This window comes from Entelurus aequoreus, linkage group LG09 (genome assembly GCF_033978785.1).
Source record: "Entelurus aequoreus isolate RoL-2023_Sb linkage group LG09, RoL_Eaeq_v1.1, whole genome shotgun sequence".
Classification (NCBI taxonomy): Eukaryota; Metazoa; Chordata; class Actinopteri; order Syngnathiformes; family Syngnathidae; genus Entelurus; species Entelurus aequoreus.
In genome coordinates this window covers 32243657-32265676 of record NC_084739.1, presented here as the reverse complement: position 1 = coordinate 32265676, position 22020 = coordinate 32243657, and the positions used below count along the sequence as shown (strand labels likewise).

The following is a 22020-nucleotide window of genomic DNA, read 5'->3' as shown; positions in this document are numbered from 1 at the left end:
TCTATATGTTATAGTTATTTGAATGACTCTTACCATAATATGTTACGTTAACATACCAGACACGTTCTCAGTTGGTTATTTATGCGTCATATAACGTACACTTATTCAGCCTGTTGTTCACTATTCTTTATTTATTTTAAATTGCTTTTAAAATGTCTATTCTTGGTGTTGGATTTTATCAAATAAATTTCCCCCTAAAATGCGACGTATATATGTTTTTTTCCTTCTTTATTATGCATTTTCGGCCGGTGCGACGTATACTCCGGAGCGATTTATAATCCGAATAAAACGGTACTATTCATCTCAATTTAAAAAGTTTAATGTGGGATGCAAATAATTCAAAGTGAAATTTATTTTGCAGATTTTTTTCTACATTTGAATTCAGGCAGAACAGTAGTTACGCTCAAGTTTTAAACTGTAGCAATCTAGCTTTTCAATAAATATTTCAGTTGCCAAGTTCAAATTTTACAATCCTGGCACTGCTGTCTCTAAAGGGGAACATCTATGGAGCCAAAACTGACATCAGTAAGAATTGGTATCAGAAAAAAAAATTACATTGTAGAAAAAGTTTTGGCAAAAAATAAATACTAACATTGAAAAATTACAATATTATTGATGGATATTTTTTTGAATCATGACATGCTTTCAATGTCAATATTCATACTTGTGTAGACTTTTTGTTTTTGTGTGTTTCAAATGTTTTTATGATCAACTTTTTATTTACATTCGCTTCTCTTTTCTACGGTTTTGTTTCTTTTTTTTCCGGTTTTGCTTCTTTTTTGACAATTTCAAACTTAAGGCAGTGTTTTGGCGTCGGGGGCGGGTGCCTGTAGATGGGATTTACAACAAGTTTACCTGGAAGTAGTTTTACTAGACTTGGACTAGCAGTTAAAAAAAACGTAGAAGAAGACAGGAGGACCAAGGAGCCCTAAATTAAAGTTTAAAAGTTATATTATATATTTGTGCTAACCTAGCCATACTTTGAGGATGTGGTATAAAGCAGTGGTCCCCAACCACCGGGCCGCGGCCCGGTACTGGTCCGTGGATCGATTGGCACAAGAAATAAAAATTAAAATAAATTGTTTTAATTTTTTTTTAAATTAAATCAACATAAAAAACACAAGATACACTTACAATTAGTGAACCAACCCAAAAAACCTCCCTCCCCCATGTACACTCATTCACACTCATTCGGACAAAAGGGTTGTTTCTTTCTGTTATTAATATTTCTGGTTCCTACATTATATATCAATATAGATCAATACAGTCTGCATGGATACAGTCCGTAATTACACATGATTGTATTTCTTTATGACAAAAAAAAAAATACCATAAATACGTAAACTGACAGAGGGGTCAGCGGATGCTGAAGCGCACAGCGCAAAGACTTTCTGCAGTCAGTTGCTACAGAGCTCCAAACTTCATGTGACCTTCCAATTAGCCCACATACAGTACGCAGAGAGCTTCATGGAATGGGTTTCCATGGCCGATCATCTAAGCCATACATCACCAAGTCTAATGCAAAGCGTCGGATGCAGTGGTAAAGTACGTCGCCACTAGACTCTAGAGCAGTGGAGACGGGTTCTCTGGAGTGATGAATCACGCTTTTCCATCTGGCAATCTGATGGACGAGTCTGGGTTAGGAGAACGGTACATTTCGGACTGCATTCTGCAGAGTGTGAAATTTGGTGGAGGAGGAATTATGGTTTGAGGTTGTTTTTCAGGAGTTCCAGTGAAATTAACCTTGAATGCTCCAGGATACCAAAACATTTTGGACAATTCCATGCTACCAACCTTGTGGGAACAGTTTGGGGCGGGCCCCTTCCTCTTCCAACATGACTGTGTACCAGTGCACAAAGCAAGGTCCATAAAGACATGGATGACAGAGTCTGGTGTGGATGAACTTGACTGGCCTGCACAGAGTCCTGACCTGAATCCGATAGAACACCTTTGGAATGAATTAGAACGGAGACCTAGAGCCAGGCCTTCTCGACCAACATCAGTGTGTGACCTCACCAATGCGTTTTTGGAAGAATGGTCGAAAATTCCTATAAACACACTCCGCAAACTTGTGGACAGCCTTCCCAAAAGAGTTGAAGCTGTAATAGCTGCAAAAGGTGGAACGACATCATATTGAACCCTATGGGTTAGGAATGGGATGGCACTTCAAGTTCATGTGCGTCAAAGCAGGTGGCCAAATACTTTTGGCAATATAGCGTATGGCAGGGGTCGGCAACCTTTACCACTCAAAGAGCCATTTTGGCAAGTTTCACACATTAAAGAAAGTAATGGGAGCCACAAAAATGTTTTTAAAATTTAAAATGAAAAACACCGCATACAAAGCTTACATGCTTTGTGCTATGTTAACCAGGGGTCTCAGACACACGCACCGGCACGCACTTTATTGTGGAAATTTGATGTTAGTGCAGCCCGCGAGTTTTGGATGAATGTCGCTTGCGTCACACTTGCCAACCCTCTCATTTTTCCCGGGAGACTCCCGAATATCAGAGTGTGATGGCCCTGCATTTGGCGCCCCCTACAGTCTGCCCAAGCAGTGTTCCTGCTCGGCCACAAGTGGAATGCAGCTTTAGCTTGCTCACGTAAGAGACAGCAAGGCTACTAACTCAGCTGCCACACATCTTACACTGACGGTACCAATACCCAGAATCCCATGCAGCCCTAACTCTTCTGCTCAACCAACCACGAAGAGGGGGGGGGGGGGGGGGGGGGTTGATGTGTGGGGGGATTTGGCGGTAGCGGGGTGTATAATGTAGACCGGAAGAGTTAGGACTGCATGGGATTCTGGGTAATGGTTGTGTTGTGTTTATGTTGTGTTACAGTGGGATGTTCTCCAGAAATGTGTTTTTCATTCTTTTTTGGTGTGGGTTCACAGTGTGGCGCATATTTGTAACGTAACAATGTTGAAGTTGTTTGATACGGCTACCGTCAGTGTAAGCTGTGTGGCTGATGAGTAAGTATGCTTTGCTGTCTCCTGTGTGAGCAAGTAATAACAACATGCAACATGTGGCTGGACTGACACGCTGTAAGTAAATGCTATAGAGGACAATTACTGCAGTGCAATTAGGGCACGCCCTTTATATAGTAATTAGAGTGTTAATAGGATTATTTTTCCCTGGGAGTAATCTATGAGAGACACTGACATCCATAAGTCTCCTGGGAAAATCGAGGGGGTCGGCATGCATGTAGCTGAGCCGCATCAGAGTGGTCAAGGAGCCGCATGCGGCTCCGGAGCCGCGGGTTGCCGACCCCTGGCGTATGGCTATTCATCCATTGTAACCCTGCGGAATACAGTCCTGGCTTTGTGTGTTAAAATGATTTGTTACTCTGACAGAAATTTAATATCAGTCCTGTATGCCATATTTATGCAGTCATCGAGTGCTTTAAATAAAACAAAGACATCATATGGTAAATTCCATTCAATCTTCTACCTATAAATTCCTCTTAAAAACATCCAGGTAGAAAGATAAATAACTTTATTGATGCATTTTAATTCCAGGCTATCACATACCATATAAAATGATGTGGCGGGCCATATCTGGCACCCCAGGCCTTGAGTTTGACACCTGTGCTCTAGCTCTGCTTTCGACACAACTTGAAGTGCAAGCAGCTTTGTTTCTTCTTTGACCTTAAATATCCAAAGTACCTCCACACTATCAAACTTCTTGGGCCCTTCAGTCTTTGTACCTTCATTAGTGCCCGTTATGTCGTCTTTTTCAATAACCCGGTCATCCAAGTTCTTCTCAGACAAATTTTCCGTCGGGTGAGCACTCATCTCATTTACTGGTCTCGGTTTCCCACTACAGATTTCAGACTCACCAATGTCCCCTCTAATTTTCCATGTGTCTTAGATAAATGCAAAAACTCCCTGAGCATTCAGTGGAGCACATGCTAGCAACATCAGACGTGTACACTGTGGCCACACCAGCAGCGCACCTCTCCCAAACCTGACATCATAACAAATTAAATGTCTCAAATGACAGCAGTCATTTCCATGAAATTATTTTCCAATGTAAGTGATTTAGCCCACTTACAATGAAAAGAATACCAAAAAAAAGTACCGAATTTTCCGCACTACAGGCGCACCTAAAAACCTCCAATTTCCTCAAAAGCTGACAGTGCGCCGTATAATCCGGTGCGCCTTATATATGGACCAATATTGAGCCACAACAGGTCTCGCAACTACGGTAACTACGCCAACTTCATTTCCCCCCTTCTACGGCTGCTACGGGGGATATTGAACTCGGCGGCTGCTTACCGTAGAAGAAGAAGCGCTTCTTCTTCTACGGGGGAAAATTAAGTTGGCGGCTGCTTACCGTAGTTGCGAGACCTAAACTTTATGTAAAGACCCAAAAATGGCTCCTATTAAGAGACACGCTTACCACGCAGAGTTTAAACTCAAGGCGATCAGTCACGCAGTAGAACACGGAATAGAGCAGCAGCGAGAGAATATAACATTAACGAATCAATGGTGCGGAAGTGAAGGAAGCAACATGATGACCTGCGCCAAGTAAAGAAGACTAAACAGAGTTTCCGAGGGAACAAAGTGAGATGGCTACAGTTGGAGGACAATCTCGAACAGTGGGTTGTTGAACAGAGAGCAGCAAGTAGAAGTGTCAGTACAATCACTATTTGTTTTGTTGACATTCCCTTTAGCGCAGCTCCATCTAATGGATGCATAACGTAACCCCAGCCTCTACTGTAGCGTCTATTCTATGCGCCTTATAATGCGGTGTGCCTTTTATATATGAACAAAGTTTTAAAATGGGCCATTCATTGAAGGTGCGCTTTATAGTGCGGAAAATATGGTAGTTTTTCCATTAGCTATGTACTAGTATTGTATGTCTGTGTGAGGGTCCTGCTTTGGAAATAATGTGTAGCCCTTTCAGAGATCACATTTAGTTCCTCCTAAAACCTTCACATGTTGCACAATTACATGAAAGCATGGGATAACGTGTACATTCCTGTAACTTTCTGTTTGTAAAATATACATTTTCATTAACATTTCTTTAATCTAATAACATCATATCATGGATAATATTCATAAATTAACATTCCTAAAAATGACAGTAGAATAAGCACACATCTGATTGGGGAGTCCTAGTATAACGACCTGGCATTTACAGTTTATGTGTAGTGTTAGAGTTGTCCAATGTTTTGTGTGACCGTAAACGCATTGGTGCGATGAGTGCATGTGTTGGCGCAAGTGAGAGCAGCTGCTGTTGATATGACAGACAGTTGGTTTTAGCGGGGTTTGTACAGCAGAAAACGGACAGTTTTGCTAGGTACAAGTGTTTTACTAATCTTTTTGGTGTGGTTACGGCAGACAATAAACCGCTTTACTCAATAACATGATTGATGGACCTCCTGTCTTTAAAACGTTTCGACAGGCGTTACAATAATTGAACACCATTGAGGAACACGGTTTTATCTTTTGTGGTCGCACCTATCACTCAGAGTTGCATTGCAAAATCCTACACTATGTGTATATTTTGTTTAGAGTTATGGTTGGATTATATTGTGTACGTGGCATAGATTGCGCAGGCGCACCTTAGAGGGAACGTTGAGCTTCACTGAACGCCACTGTAGCCCAAACAGCAACACACCTACCTACTGCTGCTGGCTGCTACACCAGTGTTACAGGTATTGCCTTAGATAGAGATGTAACGATGTGAAAATGTATTATCACAGTTATTTTGGCAAACATTATCATGGTTATTTCTATTATTGCGGTATTATTGAATGTGCTCAAAGAGTACTTAAACACACACTGAAATCAATTAACCAAGTTTTTTTAATGACTAAAATAAATAGGCACGCTGTGAGAAAACCCACTATTTTGCATGTTTTGTGTTTTTTATGCTTCACTGATAGTGTTTTAGTCTTAGTATTTTATCTGTTAATGGCTCATCTTTTATTGTTTTAAATAAAGTTAAAGTTAAAATTAAAGTACCAATGATTGTTACACACACACTAAGTGTGGTGAAATTTGTCCTCTGCATTTGACCCATCCCCTTGTTCACCCCCTGGGAGGTAAGGGGAGCAGTGGGCAGCAGCGGTGCCGCGCCCGGGAATCATTTTTGGTGATTTAACCCCCAATTCCAACCCTTGATGCTGAGTGCCAAGCAGGGAGGTAATGTCTTTGGTATGACTCGGCCGGGGTTTGAACTCACAACCTACTGATCTCAGGGCAGACACTCTAACCACTAGGCCACTGAGTAGGTGGTTTGTTTGTTAATATTGGTTTGTACTGCAGCACTTTAATATTCATTTAAATGAAAAGTGTGTAACATAAAATCTATTATAATATATAATTTTTGGCGGGCTTTGTGGCGTCCTACTCTGTTCAGCGAGCTTTAAACATTAAAACACCTTTGTCTTGTATTCCTGTCAGTATAGAACGATAACGCTTGGCTAGGAGATCGTAGGTTGTAGATTCAACGTACGAGAGTCTGTCTAAGCTTAGTAAATCAGACAACAATAAGTTAATGTTAATATTGTAAATGCTTCTTATTTTCATGTTAGCATTTAAACTACAGAGCTTGCGGCAGTCAGTCCGTGAGTTCATCAAAGTGCAGTATCAATCACAGAATTTTTATAATTTTCCTTTAAAACGGTAATGCTAACCGTCGGGAGTTTTACAGTGGTTATCATTAATACCGTTTGTTAAGTCCTTAGTTTTGGGCAGTTATTTTGAGGGCCTTTGTGAACTTTGTCATGAGCGGGTGGCGAGAATAAAGGCGGAAGTGGGTTATCGATTGTTAGAAAACAGTGTGTGCGCTTATTTGGCGAGAGATCTTGCTATTGTGAGTGTTTTCCAGTGCCTGAAACTGCCAAGGAAAACTTGAATCTAAATGTTATAACAAAGTCTGCATGTTACAAGACAAAGTTGTTTACTTTTCACTTTGAATTTGGCGGCTTGGTTACAGACTCACCGAGCCAATGAGAGGTCAGTCCCTCCCTCTACTGTACTCGTACTTTCTATGGAGGAAAAGTTATTTTGCAATAACTTTGTAATCGTTTTATTGCCCAGCCCTAATAGTAAAATTAGTGTGTACAATGAAAAAAAAACATTGATCACCCATCCATACTCATTGTTATGAATTAGTTCCATTTAGTAGTAGTATTAAACACTAATCTTACTTTATGTTGCATGTGCATGAAGGATTATTTGCTTTTTAGTTGAAGTTATTGTCGTCTTAAGCCGAACGTGAGTGACAGCACTGCGATGAGTCACCTTTTGGACTACACACCTATATTCATGAATGTGAGACTCTAAATCTGTTTTAGTGTGCTAATGCACCTGCTTAGAGTAGTAATACTAGTCTGCCATTAAAAGTGAGTGGATGTGACGTGCCAGAGCTTTCTGAGCAGCTAAGAAGACTTTTTTATCAATTGGCGGGATTAGCACTATGTCGTCAACTAGGCTTGCGATTATGTTAAACACTGTGCAGTAGCAGCAAGAAATTGAAAAGCAGCACAAGATTACACCAACTCACCTGTATTTTGACAGCAATGGATAGCGAGTTCAGTTCTTTATCCAGTTCTTTAAGCACAACCAGCTTTTTCAGGGTAAGGCTACAGAGCCTGTGGGACAGAGAAACAAAAAAGTTATAAAATATGAAAGGACACATTTTTACCTGTGGTTTTCTTAGGCCTGCAGGTAGCACAAAAAATGGAGCAGATTCCAAGCTCAGGGATAAAAGACAGAAACTGAACAGCGTATTCAAACTCATTCAACTGCACTGTTAAAAATATGTGTCATCAAAAACAAGTTAGACAGATGAGATGATAAAAGAATGAGAGAAATGGGTCTGATTCATGGCCAAATATAACAAAGAGTCAGCACTCCAAGGTTTTAAAAAACATGATATATATTGTAGACAGTCTATTATTTGGGATTGGTGAGGTGTTTAGAGACAGAACAAATTAACAAGCAGGGTCAAATCATTCTTCACTTCAATCCTTGTTTCCAGCAAAAGTAAACAACTCCCAAGCCAGGTTTGCAAAACTTCCTCTTGACCTACTTTTCCCATCAGCCCTGTTGCATGAAATTGTGATCAGTCTGAAGCGCAGTCAAAGGCGAGGAAGACAGACAAAGCAAACAACTAGCTTTGCAGACACCCACGATCCTTGGGAGCCGCTCTGCAACACTTAATGATTTCACTCTCAAACTCCCTGCAAGGCAAGTGTGATTCAGAAAGGCGCAGAGAAAATTATAGAGCAAGAGACGACGTCGCGGGTGGTGTATGGAGGAACTGTGTGTGAGTGTGAAGATGAACGTGTGACTTTGCACATCCTGTTACTTCACTGTCAATGCAATGCTGCGTTTATGCCTACGAGAAAAGAAAAACATAAGTACTAAACATGTTCAGTCATCTGTAATGTTTCCTTTTTTGACACCCGATGAGATCAAAACACAATCTCTTAATAATCATTTAAGTTGATAATGATGCTGCTTTTTTAACAGATGGACAGGTATCTTCCTTATTTTTCATGTCAGGAGTTTGTATTAATCAAATATAAAACTGTGGAGGCAACGCTTGAATGAGACGTGCCTTATGGTGAAGATGAGTCACCATCCACACAGCTCTGTCAGAAAGGAGGGGGAGAGGGGAAGACAGAAAACAGGACTGATGGTTCAACATCATCGCTCTCGTCACAGCTCTCTCTCTCTCTTTCTGCCTCTGACTGGGATTCACATGTAATTAAAAATGCTGCAGGCGTTGAATGGCTCATATCGGGAACCAGTGCATTTCTTTTATCATTAGGCAGAGGTGTTATCTCCACTCCTGCCTGCCACTGTTAATCGAGCTACCAGTACAGTTCGAGCTGAGGATACGGTCACACAACAATAACAGTATTTTCAAAACATTCCCTGTTCACACCTTTATAAACAAACTGCTTGTCCTCTCTGACCTTTGAATAAGTTATATTGGCTCTTATGTGATTTGTGAATGTAGAGTTTGGTAAGGGATGGGAATATGCCAGATAAATAGCAGTTGATATGAATTTTGTAGGGGAAGTGCTACTACAATACCATGTTCCATCATTACTATTTTGTAGGGGAAGTGCTACTACAATACCATGTTCCATCATTACTATTTCGGTTGTGCTACATTTTCAATTAAAAAACAATCAACATCACTTTCGAGCAGAAAATTGTTGTCATGTACGCAAACAAAAACGGTCTTGTGTAAATCCCGAAGACAAAGTCGCTAAGACATTAATTGTAGTATTATGGTACCTTGATATTAGTATGCCCTACAAGGGTTCGGTTTATGCAAAAACATTTTAGAGTTTGCCCCCGTTTTCTTAAAGCAGAAGTAAGTAACTTTTCAACATTCATAAAATATTTTCATAACTTTTGGGATGATACATCAACTTACATATAGTTGAATGACACGAATGTGGCCATTCCCGGGTCGCCCGCCTCGCCTGCTGCAGCGGCGTTCCACTCACCGCCGCCACTTGACTTGTCCACGGTGGATTCGGGGACATTTGGCCTGGCGACCCCCTCATGACAGCTTCATAATAAAGCGGTTTCGTAGCTCGGAGCTAACCACTGGAAATATGAAGGCGAGTCATCCATACATGCCCGTGTTTCTCCTTCTTCTACATGTACAGACGCTTGTGGAAATCACACATGAATACCTTAAGAGAAAGCGATTGCAGCTATTTGGGATACAACACTTCTCAGACGGCAAGAGAACTTTCCAATGTCCGGCTGGGTCAGCTGTGACGCTACTTAGCGAAAAACTTTGTCCATTTGTCGAAGGAGAGACAACGAGAATGCCAGCTCCCATGGATGTGATAAAAAAGATAGCGTGTGCTTTGTATTACCTGGCTGTCGAGGAAAACGGCGAATGCATTTGGACTGGCAAAGCAGACTGTATCAGTTATTGTCCGCCATGTATGTCGCGGGCTCAATGTCTCGGTCCAGAGCATATATAGTCACCAAAAACGAATGGACAATGAAGGTGAAGGCAAAAGAGTGAGGAGTGTCCTGACCAGATATCTAGATCCCTAGATTGATTAATGTTAAATGTTCTTTATCACATTCTTTATGTGTCTAATAAAGATTTAATTAATTTATGATGTCTCAGGTGTGATTCACTACAATAGGGTCCCACAGCACACTGGATTCCATTTAATTGAAATACCACAACACTGGATATTGTTCCGATATGTTCAATTTAAGAACTTGCACACAAAGCAACACTGGAGATGACTATGAAGTGTGCATTTTCTACGCATGCGTACTAGGTCGCGTTGCGCCGGCGGACGGAGGGGGACGGGGGTCTTAAAAGGTGGCATTGTTGTGTGTGGACACGGATGAGGTTAGGTGTGATTTACCCCTGATAACCTTATCCGGCTTAGTGTAAACGGGGCCCCAGACCGATGTTGCCTTGGCTCTGTTACTACTGGACTAGTAAGCAAGTTTCGATGCTCAAACCAAAATGATAATGTTAATTTTAGCTATCTGAAATTTGCGTGGTAGCAATAAATAGCTACCAGCTTGTTAGTTTGCAGTTCCACACTGACACGACAAGCAACGCAACAAACTCAAAAGTACTGTGTAAAGAAAAAAACATGTGATTACTGCAAATCACAAATATCAATTTTGAATAGAATATGTAGGTTCCTACTGTGGAAAGATCAGTCATACTGACTGACTGACAAACCCTATGCGCTAGCCCTCATGGGAAATGTGGTCTTCCTTCAGGCAAAACACTACCGCTTTGGTCCACTGGCCAAAATCAACCAAAACTGAAAGTTCTTAAGTCGGGCTTTAAAATGTTTTAGGCATAGTGGGTTCAAACTTTGCGCCGAAAAAACTAGTCAGTTAACCAGCAATTTATTCCACAGAATTAGTGTGCAAAGAATCCCATGAGTTGGTGACTATCTCTCTGTAAAATATATTTTTTATGGGGGAAAAAAGGTTTATTTTCCTACGATTCGGTCCTCATCTGGGCTTTTGAAGTGGATTACCAACGAAAACTGAGGTAACCCTGTACTTACATTGCCTAAATGCACATGCATTAGAGGCGAGTCAATTTATCATAGTGTGGGCAGTGTGGCTCAGATGGTAGAGCGTATGTCCAGAAACTTGAGGCTTCCTGGTATGAATGAAGCTTTTGCCATGCTGGTCGCCTCCGATGTGTCCTTGGGCAAGACACTTTACCCACTTTGCTCCCGGTGCCACAAACACTGGTCTATGAATGTGAATAAATAGTGGTAGTCAAAGAGGGCATAGGGGCAAATTGGCAGCCACATTTCCGTCTGTGTACCCCAGAGCAGCTGCTACTTTAGTTAGACTAACATGTTTAATATGCCTTAATCCAGTTTCCAGGCCATTTACATTCTGGCATTGTTGACGTCTGCATCAATGAGCAATAATAATTTCAGGCACACTGTTAAACATTTCCAATCTATAAAAAAAGGCCACAGATGTGATCAACCAACTATATTTTTTAGATTTGTGTCAGACATGCTTAATTATGTGAAGGAGCATCATGTTGTTAAATTTGCACAATTCAACATTTCCAAAAAAGGAGTAAAAAGAAGCAGATCTTATTTAATCATATTCATTCCTGTATCTATTACTAATAATTCAATTACAAAAAGCTTGTATTCATTCTTTATTGTTGATGTTTTAATTCCATGTAACTATCAAGGGCCTGTGGTGGCTACTGTGTGTGTATTACTTTGCAAACAACAAAAGTAAACAACACAGTTCTATCAATACTTTGAGAAGACTGTGTGGGTGGAGGACCTAAACATGCAGCTGCCGTTCAATACTTCTATGAACAGGCAGTGGGAGGCAGAGATAACTGATAGGCTTTTGCTGTTTGCCAGTTGATAAGAGCTCACGGGGGAAATACTCTTTTCAGCCTTGATACTTGCATCATTTTTATACTGTATACTAAGGTTATTGATCATCCCATGCAAAGTTATAAGAGTTTCACTTTTTTGATAATCGTATACATGAATTGTAGTATAGTTATTCACATTATATACAATTTCGGGGCATTCAATATGTGTGTGTAAGTACAGTATGTGTAAGAAAGTTGCCTTTTACGGCGTGGCGAAGTTGGTAGAGTGGCTGTGCCAGCAATCGGAGGTTTGCTGGTTACTGGGGTTCAATCCCCACCTTCTACCATCCTAGTCACGTCCGTTGTGTCCTTGGGCAAGACACTTCACCCTTGCTCCTGATGGCTGCTGGTTAGCGCCTTGCATGGCAGCTCCCGCCATCAGTGAATGTGCGTGTGAATGGGTGAATGTGGAAATACTGTCAAAGCGCTTTGAGTACCTTGAAGGTAGAAAAGCGCTATACGAGTATAACCCATTTATCATTTATGACAAAAGAAAGAGCTTAGTAGTTTCTCGACTAAATGATGTGATAATATTAATTCACAAATTGACACTAGGTCTTATAATACACATCAATCCCTTATTTAAGGCCTACTGAAATGAATTTTTTTTATTTAAACGGGGATAGCAGATCTATTCTATGTGTCATACTTGATCATTTCGCGATATTGCCATATTTTTGCTGAAAGGATTTAGTATAGAACAACGACGATAAAGATTGCAACTTTTGGTATCTGATAAAAAAAAGGCTTGCACCTACCGGAAGTAGCGTGACGTAGTCAGTTGAACATATATGCAAAGTTCCCTATTGTTTACAATGATGGCCGCATGAAGTGAGAGAGATTCGGACCGAGAAAGCGACAATTTCCCCATTAATTTGAGCGAGGATGAAAGATTTGTGGATGAGTAAAGTGCAAGTGAAGGACTAGTGGGGAGTTGAAGCTATTCAGATAGGGAAGATGCTGTGAGAGCCGGGGGTGACCTGATATTCAGCTGGGAATGACTACAACAGTAAATAAACACAAGACATATATATACTCTATTAGCCACAACACAACCAGGCTTATATTTAATATGCCACAAATTAATCCTGCATAAAAACACCTGCGTGTTTGTTATGCTAGCTCCTAGCTCCTCTGCTAGCTCCTAGCTCCATAGAACACGCCAATACAATTCAAACACCTGATCAACACACACAATCACTCAGCCCAAAAGACCGTTTACCTAACCCAAGGTTCATAAAGCTTATATATTTTTTAAAAGTTACGTACGTGACGCGCACATACGGTCAAGTTATCGAATGTTTAGCAGCCAAGGCTGCATACTCACGGTACCTGATATTCAGCTGGGAATGACTACAACAGTAAATAAACACAAGACATATATATACTCTATTAGCCACAACACAACCAGGCTTATATTTAATATGCCACAAATTAATCCTGCATAATAACACCTGCGTGTTTGTTATGCTAGCTCCTAGCTCCTCTGCTAGCTCCTAGCTCCATAGAACACGCCAATACAATTCAAACACCCGATCAACACACACAATCACTCAGCCCAAAAGACCGTTCACCTAACCCAAGGTTCATAAAGCTTATATATTTTAAAAAAGTTACGTACGTGACGCGCACGTACGGTACGGTACGTGTTATGCTAGCTCCTAGCTCCTCTGCTAGCTCCTAGCTCCATAGAACACGCCAATACAATTCAAACACATGATCAACACACACAATCACTCAGCCCAAAAGACCGTTCACCTAACCCAAGGTTCATAAAGCTTATATATTTAAAAAAAGTTACGTACATACGCAAAAAAAAGCCAAAGCTGCATACTCACAGTAGCACGTCTGCGTCTTTGTCATCCAAATCAAAGTAATCCTGGTAAGAGTCTGTGTTGTCCCAGTTCTCTACAGGCGTCTGTGTATCCAAATCAAAAGTCCTCCTGGTTAGAGTCTCTGTTATCCGAGTTCTTCCATCTTGACTGCATCTTTCGGGAATGTAAACAAAGAAGCGCCGGCTGTGTACTGTTGTGGCTGACTACGTTCGAAAAATACGTCCATTTCGCACCGACAACTTTCTTCTTTGCTTGCTCGGCTTCCTTCTCCATAATGCAATGAACATGATTGAAACAGATTCACGAACACAGATGTCCAGAATACTGTGGAATTATGAAATGAAAACAGAGCTTTTTCGTATCGGCTTCAATGTGGAAGGCATACCCGTGTTCGTCGGGCTACGTCACACGCATACGTCATCCTCAGAGGCGTTTCGAACCGGAAGTTTAGCGGCAAATTTAAAATGTCACTTTATAAGTTAACCCGGCCGTATTGGCATGTGTTATAATGTTAAGATTTCATCATTGATATATAAACTATCAGACTGCGTGGTCGGTAGTAGTGGGTTTCAGTAGGCCTTTATTTAGCATTGTAAATTGCAAAAATGTTTCCCTGTGTATTTTTGAACCAAAAAATCATAATAAAACAACTGTAGCCATCAACATACAAGAGTCTGAATTAAGTGATGGATTATATGTCCAGTAAATCGGGGGACTGTTGGTGGCCGCATGCAAATAAGGGTGACCCATTAGTGCTAGTGAGCACTTTGGTTTGGACCAATTTATTCCAGTTCGCTGCATAGCCAATAACAATCTGAAGTCATTCAGTATGTCTAATGCCTGAATAAAACTTCATCAGATGTGATTGGTCTCTTTTAATCATACGCGGTTCAAACCAGCCATACAAATGTATTATGTATCTTATTTACAAGGACCATCAAAAACTGATAAAATGCATGATGTTGGCACATTTATCTTGTCAAAATGACCACAATGATGGTGCAAAATAGGCGCCTGAGCACTTTTAGAACTAATAGCTTTAGCCTACATGGCATTTATGACCGCAGCATGGAGGTGTGCTGCTCTACTAAACCCATTAGTGTGTCCATGTCATCCACTGTATCGTTACAAACGTTTAACCCCTGTGGATTCTAAAATGATGCCATTTACACTTCTTACAATCCTGTTTGGATTACTACAGTAGAATCAAATGTGGACAACCATTTTCAAAACACTGGTGGTCGTACTGTATGTTTATTTATTCCTATTTATTTGTTTACAAAGGAAAACAGTTTTGGTCAAATGTTAAGCCACTTTAGTGCCGAAATTTTGTTTTATCAACACCTTTAAAATACATTAAAATCACTGGGAGTTGTTAACTGGAAAAGTAACTGAGTGCTCCTGTTGAAGTCCCTGTGTACATAGGAGATGGTCATTCTTATCTGGCAATTCATTTCAACAGCCGTTGGCCAAATATTTGCTTTTGATAAGAGGTCTGTGATGGAGGCATATATGGCAAAATGTTTTATCTGTATTAAAGCAATAAAGCAGACTTCAAATGGTTAACAATTCAAAATGTTTACCATTCCATGGCTCGTACAATATTAACACTTCATAAATTAAATCCAGTAGATCGATATGCTGACATGTTATGCTTTGAACGGAAAATGTTGCTTAAGCATCGATGGAAGAGTAAGTCACATAAAGTAAATTAAGCGAACAATTCGTACATATATTAGCTCCTTAATGACTTGTTATTTCCCTACGTCAGCGTGGCTTTGTTTGCAGCATGTACTGTTAAATTTGTGCTTCAGGGATTAATAAAGTATTACTGATTCTGATTAACAACTAGGGATATAACGATATGCAAATGTTATATCACCGTTATCGTGACCACAATTATCATGGTTTGGATCATTAACGTGGTATTGTTGAATGTGCTCAAAAAGTACTTATACACACACTGAAATCTTTTGACCAAGTAATTTATTTTTTAAATAACTCAAATAAATTGACGCAGTGTTAAAAAAAATCCTGCTGCTTTGAATGTTTTGTGTTTGTTATGCTTCACTGATAGTCTTAGTATTATATCTGTTTTTCAAATGCAAAGCTTTTATTGTTTTAAATATTGGTTTATAGTGCAGCACTTTAAGATGTACTTATATAAAAAAGTGTGTAACAAATAAAATCTGTTATAATTATTCATTATTTCTGGTGGGCGCTGTCGTCCTACTTTGTTCAGCGGCCTTTTGAGTGCACCATAAGAACAGCTCTGTCTCGTACACTTCGATCATTTACGCAAAGACAGCTCAGCTTGTAGGTTGAATGTGCACAATTGAATAGCTTAGTTGCTCTGATAGTATTTTGTTTACACAAGTTTAGATTGGGGTATGTCGCTTCTTTTTCATGTTAGCATTTAAATAGGGATCTGGTGCCAGTTAGTCTGTGAGTTTATCAAAGTGCATCTATCAATCACGGTTTTTCGATAATTTTGATTAAAAACGGTAATACTAACCACCGGTTCTCATTAGTATCATTAATAATAGAAAACACAATTAGTGACGTAACAGTAACTAGACAACAATAGATTAATATTTTAGGTTCAAAAACAGGTTGAAAAAAAAAAGACAACAGATACAAGAGACCCAAACCGTGAATTAATAATTAATTAAGAGATGTGTGTCAATGTTGATATTTCTTTATGAAATGGTCCAAAGATTATCGTGGAGAACAAAAAAAAAATTGTATTGACCAGACTATTATTTAGGTCTGGGCGATTAAATGATGTCAATATATATCGCATGTAATCGATAAAAAAAAATTATGTTCGATAAAACGTTCCATGTAAATATTTTTTTCCGCCGGAAGAAACCCAGAAATTGTGAAGCAGTGTTGGTGGCATGAACAAAGGCACTCGCTCTCTGGTAACCGAGCAACGCAGGAAGTGATCACTGATCAGTGGGAGTGGCACGGTGACACAGGTAACCGTATCAGCTAGGGCTGCATGATTATAAAAAAACGTTAGAAGCAGAGCTTTGTTCCCCACAGCCCCCCGCCGTCACCGCCATTTGAGTGACGGACATGTTCGCCAATCAGAGTTGTTGAGCCTCGCATATGTTTGTCTCTCACTTCAAACAGGGAAAAAGAGGTCTCGCTTTTTGCATCGCTCTCAGCAACTGAGCGTGTTTAGCAGTATAATTAACTGAATGCAGTGAGCCCTCTCTTCAGTCATTCACAATCTTTGTCTTGGTGGGCGGAGCACCAGTTTTACAAACACGGGAAGCATGTACAGAGAGCCTTGCTACTCGCCAGTGAATAGTGCTGCAAAGTAACAAGTTAGGAAGAAAAAAATAGGATTTCAAATCCGAATATCCAGTTGTGGTAATATTTCAGCTTCAAATTGGATGGGCATAGTATGCCCGTTAACACGAATGATTGAGAGAATGCCGTGATCACATGACGCAACCAACAAAAAGACAACCTGACCTTGTTTTTCCGATTGGGAGAAAAAAATGCTAATTAATATGTTCAATATTTATTTAAGTTTAATTTTTGCTTGCAAAAATGAGAGTTAATTTTATATTTTTGTTTGTTTATTCATTTAGGATCATAGATCTTCTGTGAGCTATTTTGTGCGAGGCATGGTTCACGTCAGGCAATGCTTTTTGAGAACAGCCCACTTATCACAGGTGTGTGTTTTTTATAGGGCAGTGTAGCTTTAACCAACACAAATGATCTTGTCACATTGATTAGACTCCATCCATATTGTCTGAGTCCTGGCTCCAATCAGCTCTTACAGAAGTCATTAGCCTAGGGCAGGGGTCGGCAACCTTTACCACTCAAAGAGCCATTTTGACCAGTTTCACAAATTAAAGAAAACAATGGGAGCCACAAAACTCTTTCGAAATTTAAAATGAAATAACACTGCATACAAAGTTTTTTTTTGCTTTGTGCTGTGTATAAACCAGGGGTCTCAGACACGCGGCCCGCACCTTAATATGAAAATGTAATGTTAGTGCGGCCCACGAGTTTTATATGAATGCCGCTTGACAGCGTCATACTTGCCAACCCTCCCGATTTTTCCGGGAAACTCTCGAATTTCAGGGCAACTATTCTCTTGAATGTCTGCCCCGGGAGATTTCTGGGAGAGGCACTGAAATCCGGAAGTCTCCCGAGAAAATCGGGAGGGTCGGCAAGTATGCAGCTGAGCCGCATCAGAGTGGTCAAGGAGCCGCATGCGGCTCCGGAGCCGCGGGTTGCCGACCCCTGGCCTAGGGCAGGGGTCGGCAACCCGCGGCTCTAGATGCGGCTCTTTAGCGCCGCCCTAGTGGCTCTCTGGAGCTTTTTCATAAATGTATGAAAAATTGAAAAAGATGAGGGGGAAAAAAAATATTTTTTGTTTTAATATGGTTTCAGTAGGAAGACAAACATGACACAAACCTCCCTAATTGTTATAAAGCACACTGTTTATATTAAACATGCTTCACTGATTCGAGTATTTGGCGAGCACCGTTTTGTCCTACTAATTTTGGCGGTCCTTGAACTCACCGTAGTTTGTTTACATGTATAACTTTCTCCGACTTTCTAGGACGTGTTTTATGCCACTTTTTTTTCTGTCTCATTTTGTCCACCAAACTTTTAACGTTGTGCATGAATGCACAAAGGTGAGTTTTGTTGATGTTATTGACTTGTGTGGAGTGCTAATCAGACATATTTGGTCACTGCATGACTGCAAGCTAATCGATGCTAACATGCTATTTAGGCTAGCTATATGTACATATTTGCATCATTATGCCTCATTTGTAGGTATATTTGAGGCCATTTAGTTTCCTTTAAGTCATCTTAATTCAATTTATATCTCATGACACACTATCTGTATGTAATATGGCTTTTAACTTTTTGTGGCTCCAGACAGATTTGTGTTTGTATTTTTGGTCCAATATGGCTCTTTCAACATTTTGGGTTGCCGACCCCTGGCCTAGGGGTTCACATACTTTTTCCACCCTGCACTGTGAATGTTTACATGTTGTGTTCAATAAAAAGATGAAAACCTAGAATTTTTTGTGCGGTATTAGTTTAAGCAGACTGTGTTGTGGCTTTAAGCAGACAACTATTGTTGTGGCTTTGATGAAGATCAAAACACATTTTATGATAAGATTTATCCAGAAATCCAAGTAATCCCAAAGGGTTCACATACTTTTTCTTGCAATTGTATATAAATAATAAAACAAAACACAATAATAGTAATCATAGATAGACTTAATAAAACATGCTTGTAGGAGTTTACATATTTTTGTACCTTTTCAGTAGACTATTGATCATCTAAAAGGTGTAAAGATTGCGCAATCTTGTTGTTTTGTGGTTTAGTCTTTGCATGAAGTGAAATGAGACACTAAAATGAGTGCTGAAGAGAGCAAAGAAATTGTCGATAAAACAGGAAAAGTCACTTTTAAAATGGACAGCAGTTAAGTTAAAGTTAAAGTACCAATGATTGTCACACAAACACTAGGTGTGGTGAAATTTGTCCTCTGCATTTGACCCATCCCCTTGGGGAGCAGTGGGCAGCAGCGGCGCCGCGCCCGGGAATCATTTTGGTGATTTAACCCCCAACTCCAACCCTTGATGCTGAGTGCCAAGCAGGGAGGTAATGGGTCCCATTTTTATAGTCTTTGGTATGACTCGGCTGGGATTTGAACTCCAACCTACCGATCTCAGGGCGGACACTCTAACCACTAGTCAGACCAAGGCGCTCTTAACCAGTGACACCACACCACTTTAACCACGCTCACCATTGAGCACAGACGGCACTAAACCTGCAGAAAATACTTATTCTCAGGTTTCACACTTTGCACTATTTTGTTGCACTTTATTCAGCATTCATTACTTATTTTTTTAACTTAACTTTAGGAGTTTCTTGTCAATAGTTTATTGTGATTTTAGAATGTTGTTTACATTGATTATTTGAGTGTTTTCCATAGTTGTGTTGACATTTCGATTGTATCGATATATCCAAGTTTGTTGTTGCAGACAATCTTGAAAAATTTATTTTTTTCTCCACTTGCTCCAGCATACTTTTTGCCCCCAAGAGTTTTTATTGTCCCTGTTACCTCCCTGGCGGCAGACTTAGAAAAATATGGCTCATGCTAACGCTAGCGAGAGCGAGACATTTGTTCCAAAGACGGTACACTTGGTTTTGCTGCAACAGGCGTGGAACAAATGACTGCACACGGCAAAGTGTTTAAAAAAGGCAGCAGCACACCACACTTATTCTTGCATTTGAAACCGAAGCCTCCAGCCGAGTTCAGGAAATACAACTACTTTTCGAGGCGAACAAGGCTCTAACAGCAAACTCCCGTATCCTAAAAAACAGCTTTTTGTGGTGAAATTATTTTCACCAGGTAATGGATGGATGGATGTATGATGATCAGCGTTCTGATGTAACATAGCATGCTAATCTTGATGTGGTTTTATGTAAACATGACAGCGTCAGAAGCACAGCAAGTTCAATGCAGGAAATATCCTTTTACTGATTAAAGCAACGACCAGTACTAAACACAATAAATAACTAGATATCTAATAGAAAGAGGCAACATCACACACAGCAGACAACAAACACACACACATATACACACTACTACTATCTACGAGGGAACAAATAAATTATTGAAGTGAAAACCTAGACTAGAAGATATGACAGCCATGGAAGCACATTACATTTCTTTATTAACCAGAGGTAGCAGGCAGCACGGTGGTACAGGTTAGTGCATGTGCCTCACAATACGAAGGCCCTGAGTAGTCCTGGGTTCAATCCAGGCTCGGATCTTTCTGTGTGGAGTTTGCATGTTCTCCCCGTGACTGTGGGTTCTCTCCGGGTACTCCGGCTTCCTCCCACCGCCAAAAACGTGCACCTGGGGATAGGTTGATTGGCAACACTAAATTGGCCCTAGTGTGTGAATGTGAGTGTGAATGTTGTCTGCCTATCTGTATTGGCCTGTGATGAGGTGGCGACTTGTCAGGGTATACCCCGCCTTCCGCCCGAATGCAGCTGAGATAGGCTCCGGCACCCCTCGCGACCCCAAGGGGGACAAGTGGTAGAAAATGGATGGATGGATGGAACCAGAGGTAGCCCAATCCAGTGAAAACATTCAACAGAGCTGCCGTAACTTCTGCTGTTAAGATAACAAACACAACTGAGCTAATGCTGCTCTGTCTGGGTGCTCACGTTACTTGGCAACAGGCACCGACTTTTAAAGGCACACACACACACACACACACACACACACACACACACACACACACACACACACACACACACACACACACACAATTTTACTTTCTTTTCTGCCTTGATAGTTCACGGTAGGTCTGGCCAATATATTGATTTTATTGATAAATTTGAGTTTTTATGTTGCAGATTATTTTAAAAATCTGTTTTTCTCCTTTTGCTTCGTCAAATTTTTTTACCCCCATGAACTTCCGTAGCCCTCGCCCTCCCCTTACTTCCTTAGCGAAGATCCACAAGTCTAGCAAAATGTGGCTAATGCTAACACTAACGAGACATTTGTTTCAAAGAAAGGTCTTGTCAGTGCTTTAGATTTGCGGCAACAGGCATGGAACAAGTGACTGCACGCTGCAGTTTCTTTAAAAAAATTAGCAGCAGTGTGAGCGTGTATAAAAGTGTGTGTGTGTGTTTATATGTGTATGTGCGTGCGTGTGTTAATGTGTGCATGTGTGTGATAATGGGGATCTGGGTCATCGGGGTATTGTTTTTAAGTTTGTAAAGCACTTTGCGTTGCATTTCTTTTATGTATGAAAACCACTTTATAAATACAGTTTGATTTGATTTGATGATTTTAAATACACATTTTTACATTTAACACGTTTTTCTAATTTTAACCAGATGTGCATATTCTGTATACCCTCTTAAGATGTGTTGATGCCCTAAAGTCCCAGCAGCTACTAATGCAACGGTATTTCTGGACCACTTAAGTGATAGCAGAATCTCAAGTAGCATGGTGATGGAAGTCATCTTAAATTGAAGAGACTACAAAGAGACTTCAGCTAGTCTGCATATGGCAAAACTTTGCAGTTTGGAGAGAAAATCCACATGCACAACATAAAAAAAATAAATGAAACCCCTGAACTGAACTAACGACTTGGCTTTCTAAACAAAAACACATTTTTCTATTCATTTTCCTTTGGTCAGCACTCAGCTTGATGTTTTACCAGTTCCATGCCCGATGCATCACTTTACGCCAACAGTCAATGACACAAAGCAGGGAGAAATGGAG

The 22020-nt window shown here is 40.3% G+C and overlaps 1 protein-coding gene across 2 annotated transcripts in view; it reads right to left on the bottom strand.

The window, feature by feature from the left end:
- The window catches only part of si:ch211-126j24.1 (phosphofurin acidic cluster sorting protein 2), a 95996-nt gene that overhangs the window by 53984 nt on the left and 19992 nt on the right, over nucleotides 1-22020 (bottom strand). For both annotated transcript variants that reach the window (XM_062058573.1, XM_062058574.1), the window contains exon 2: nucleotides 7518-7605. In XM_062058573.1, the coding sequence (XP_061914557.1) occupies nucleotides 7518-7605 (88 nt within the window). The remainder of the gene's footprint in view (nucleotides 1-7517; nucleotides 7606-22020) is intronic.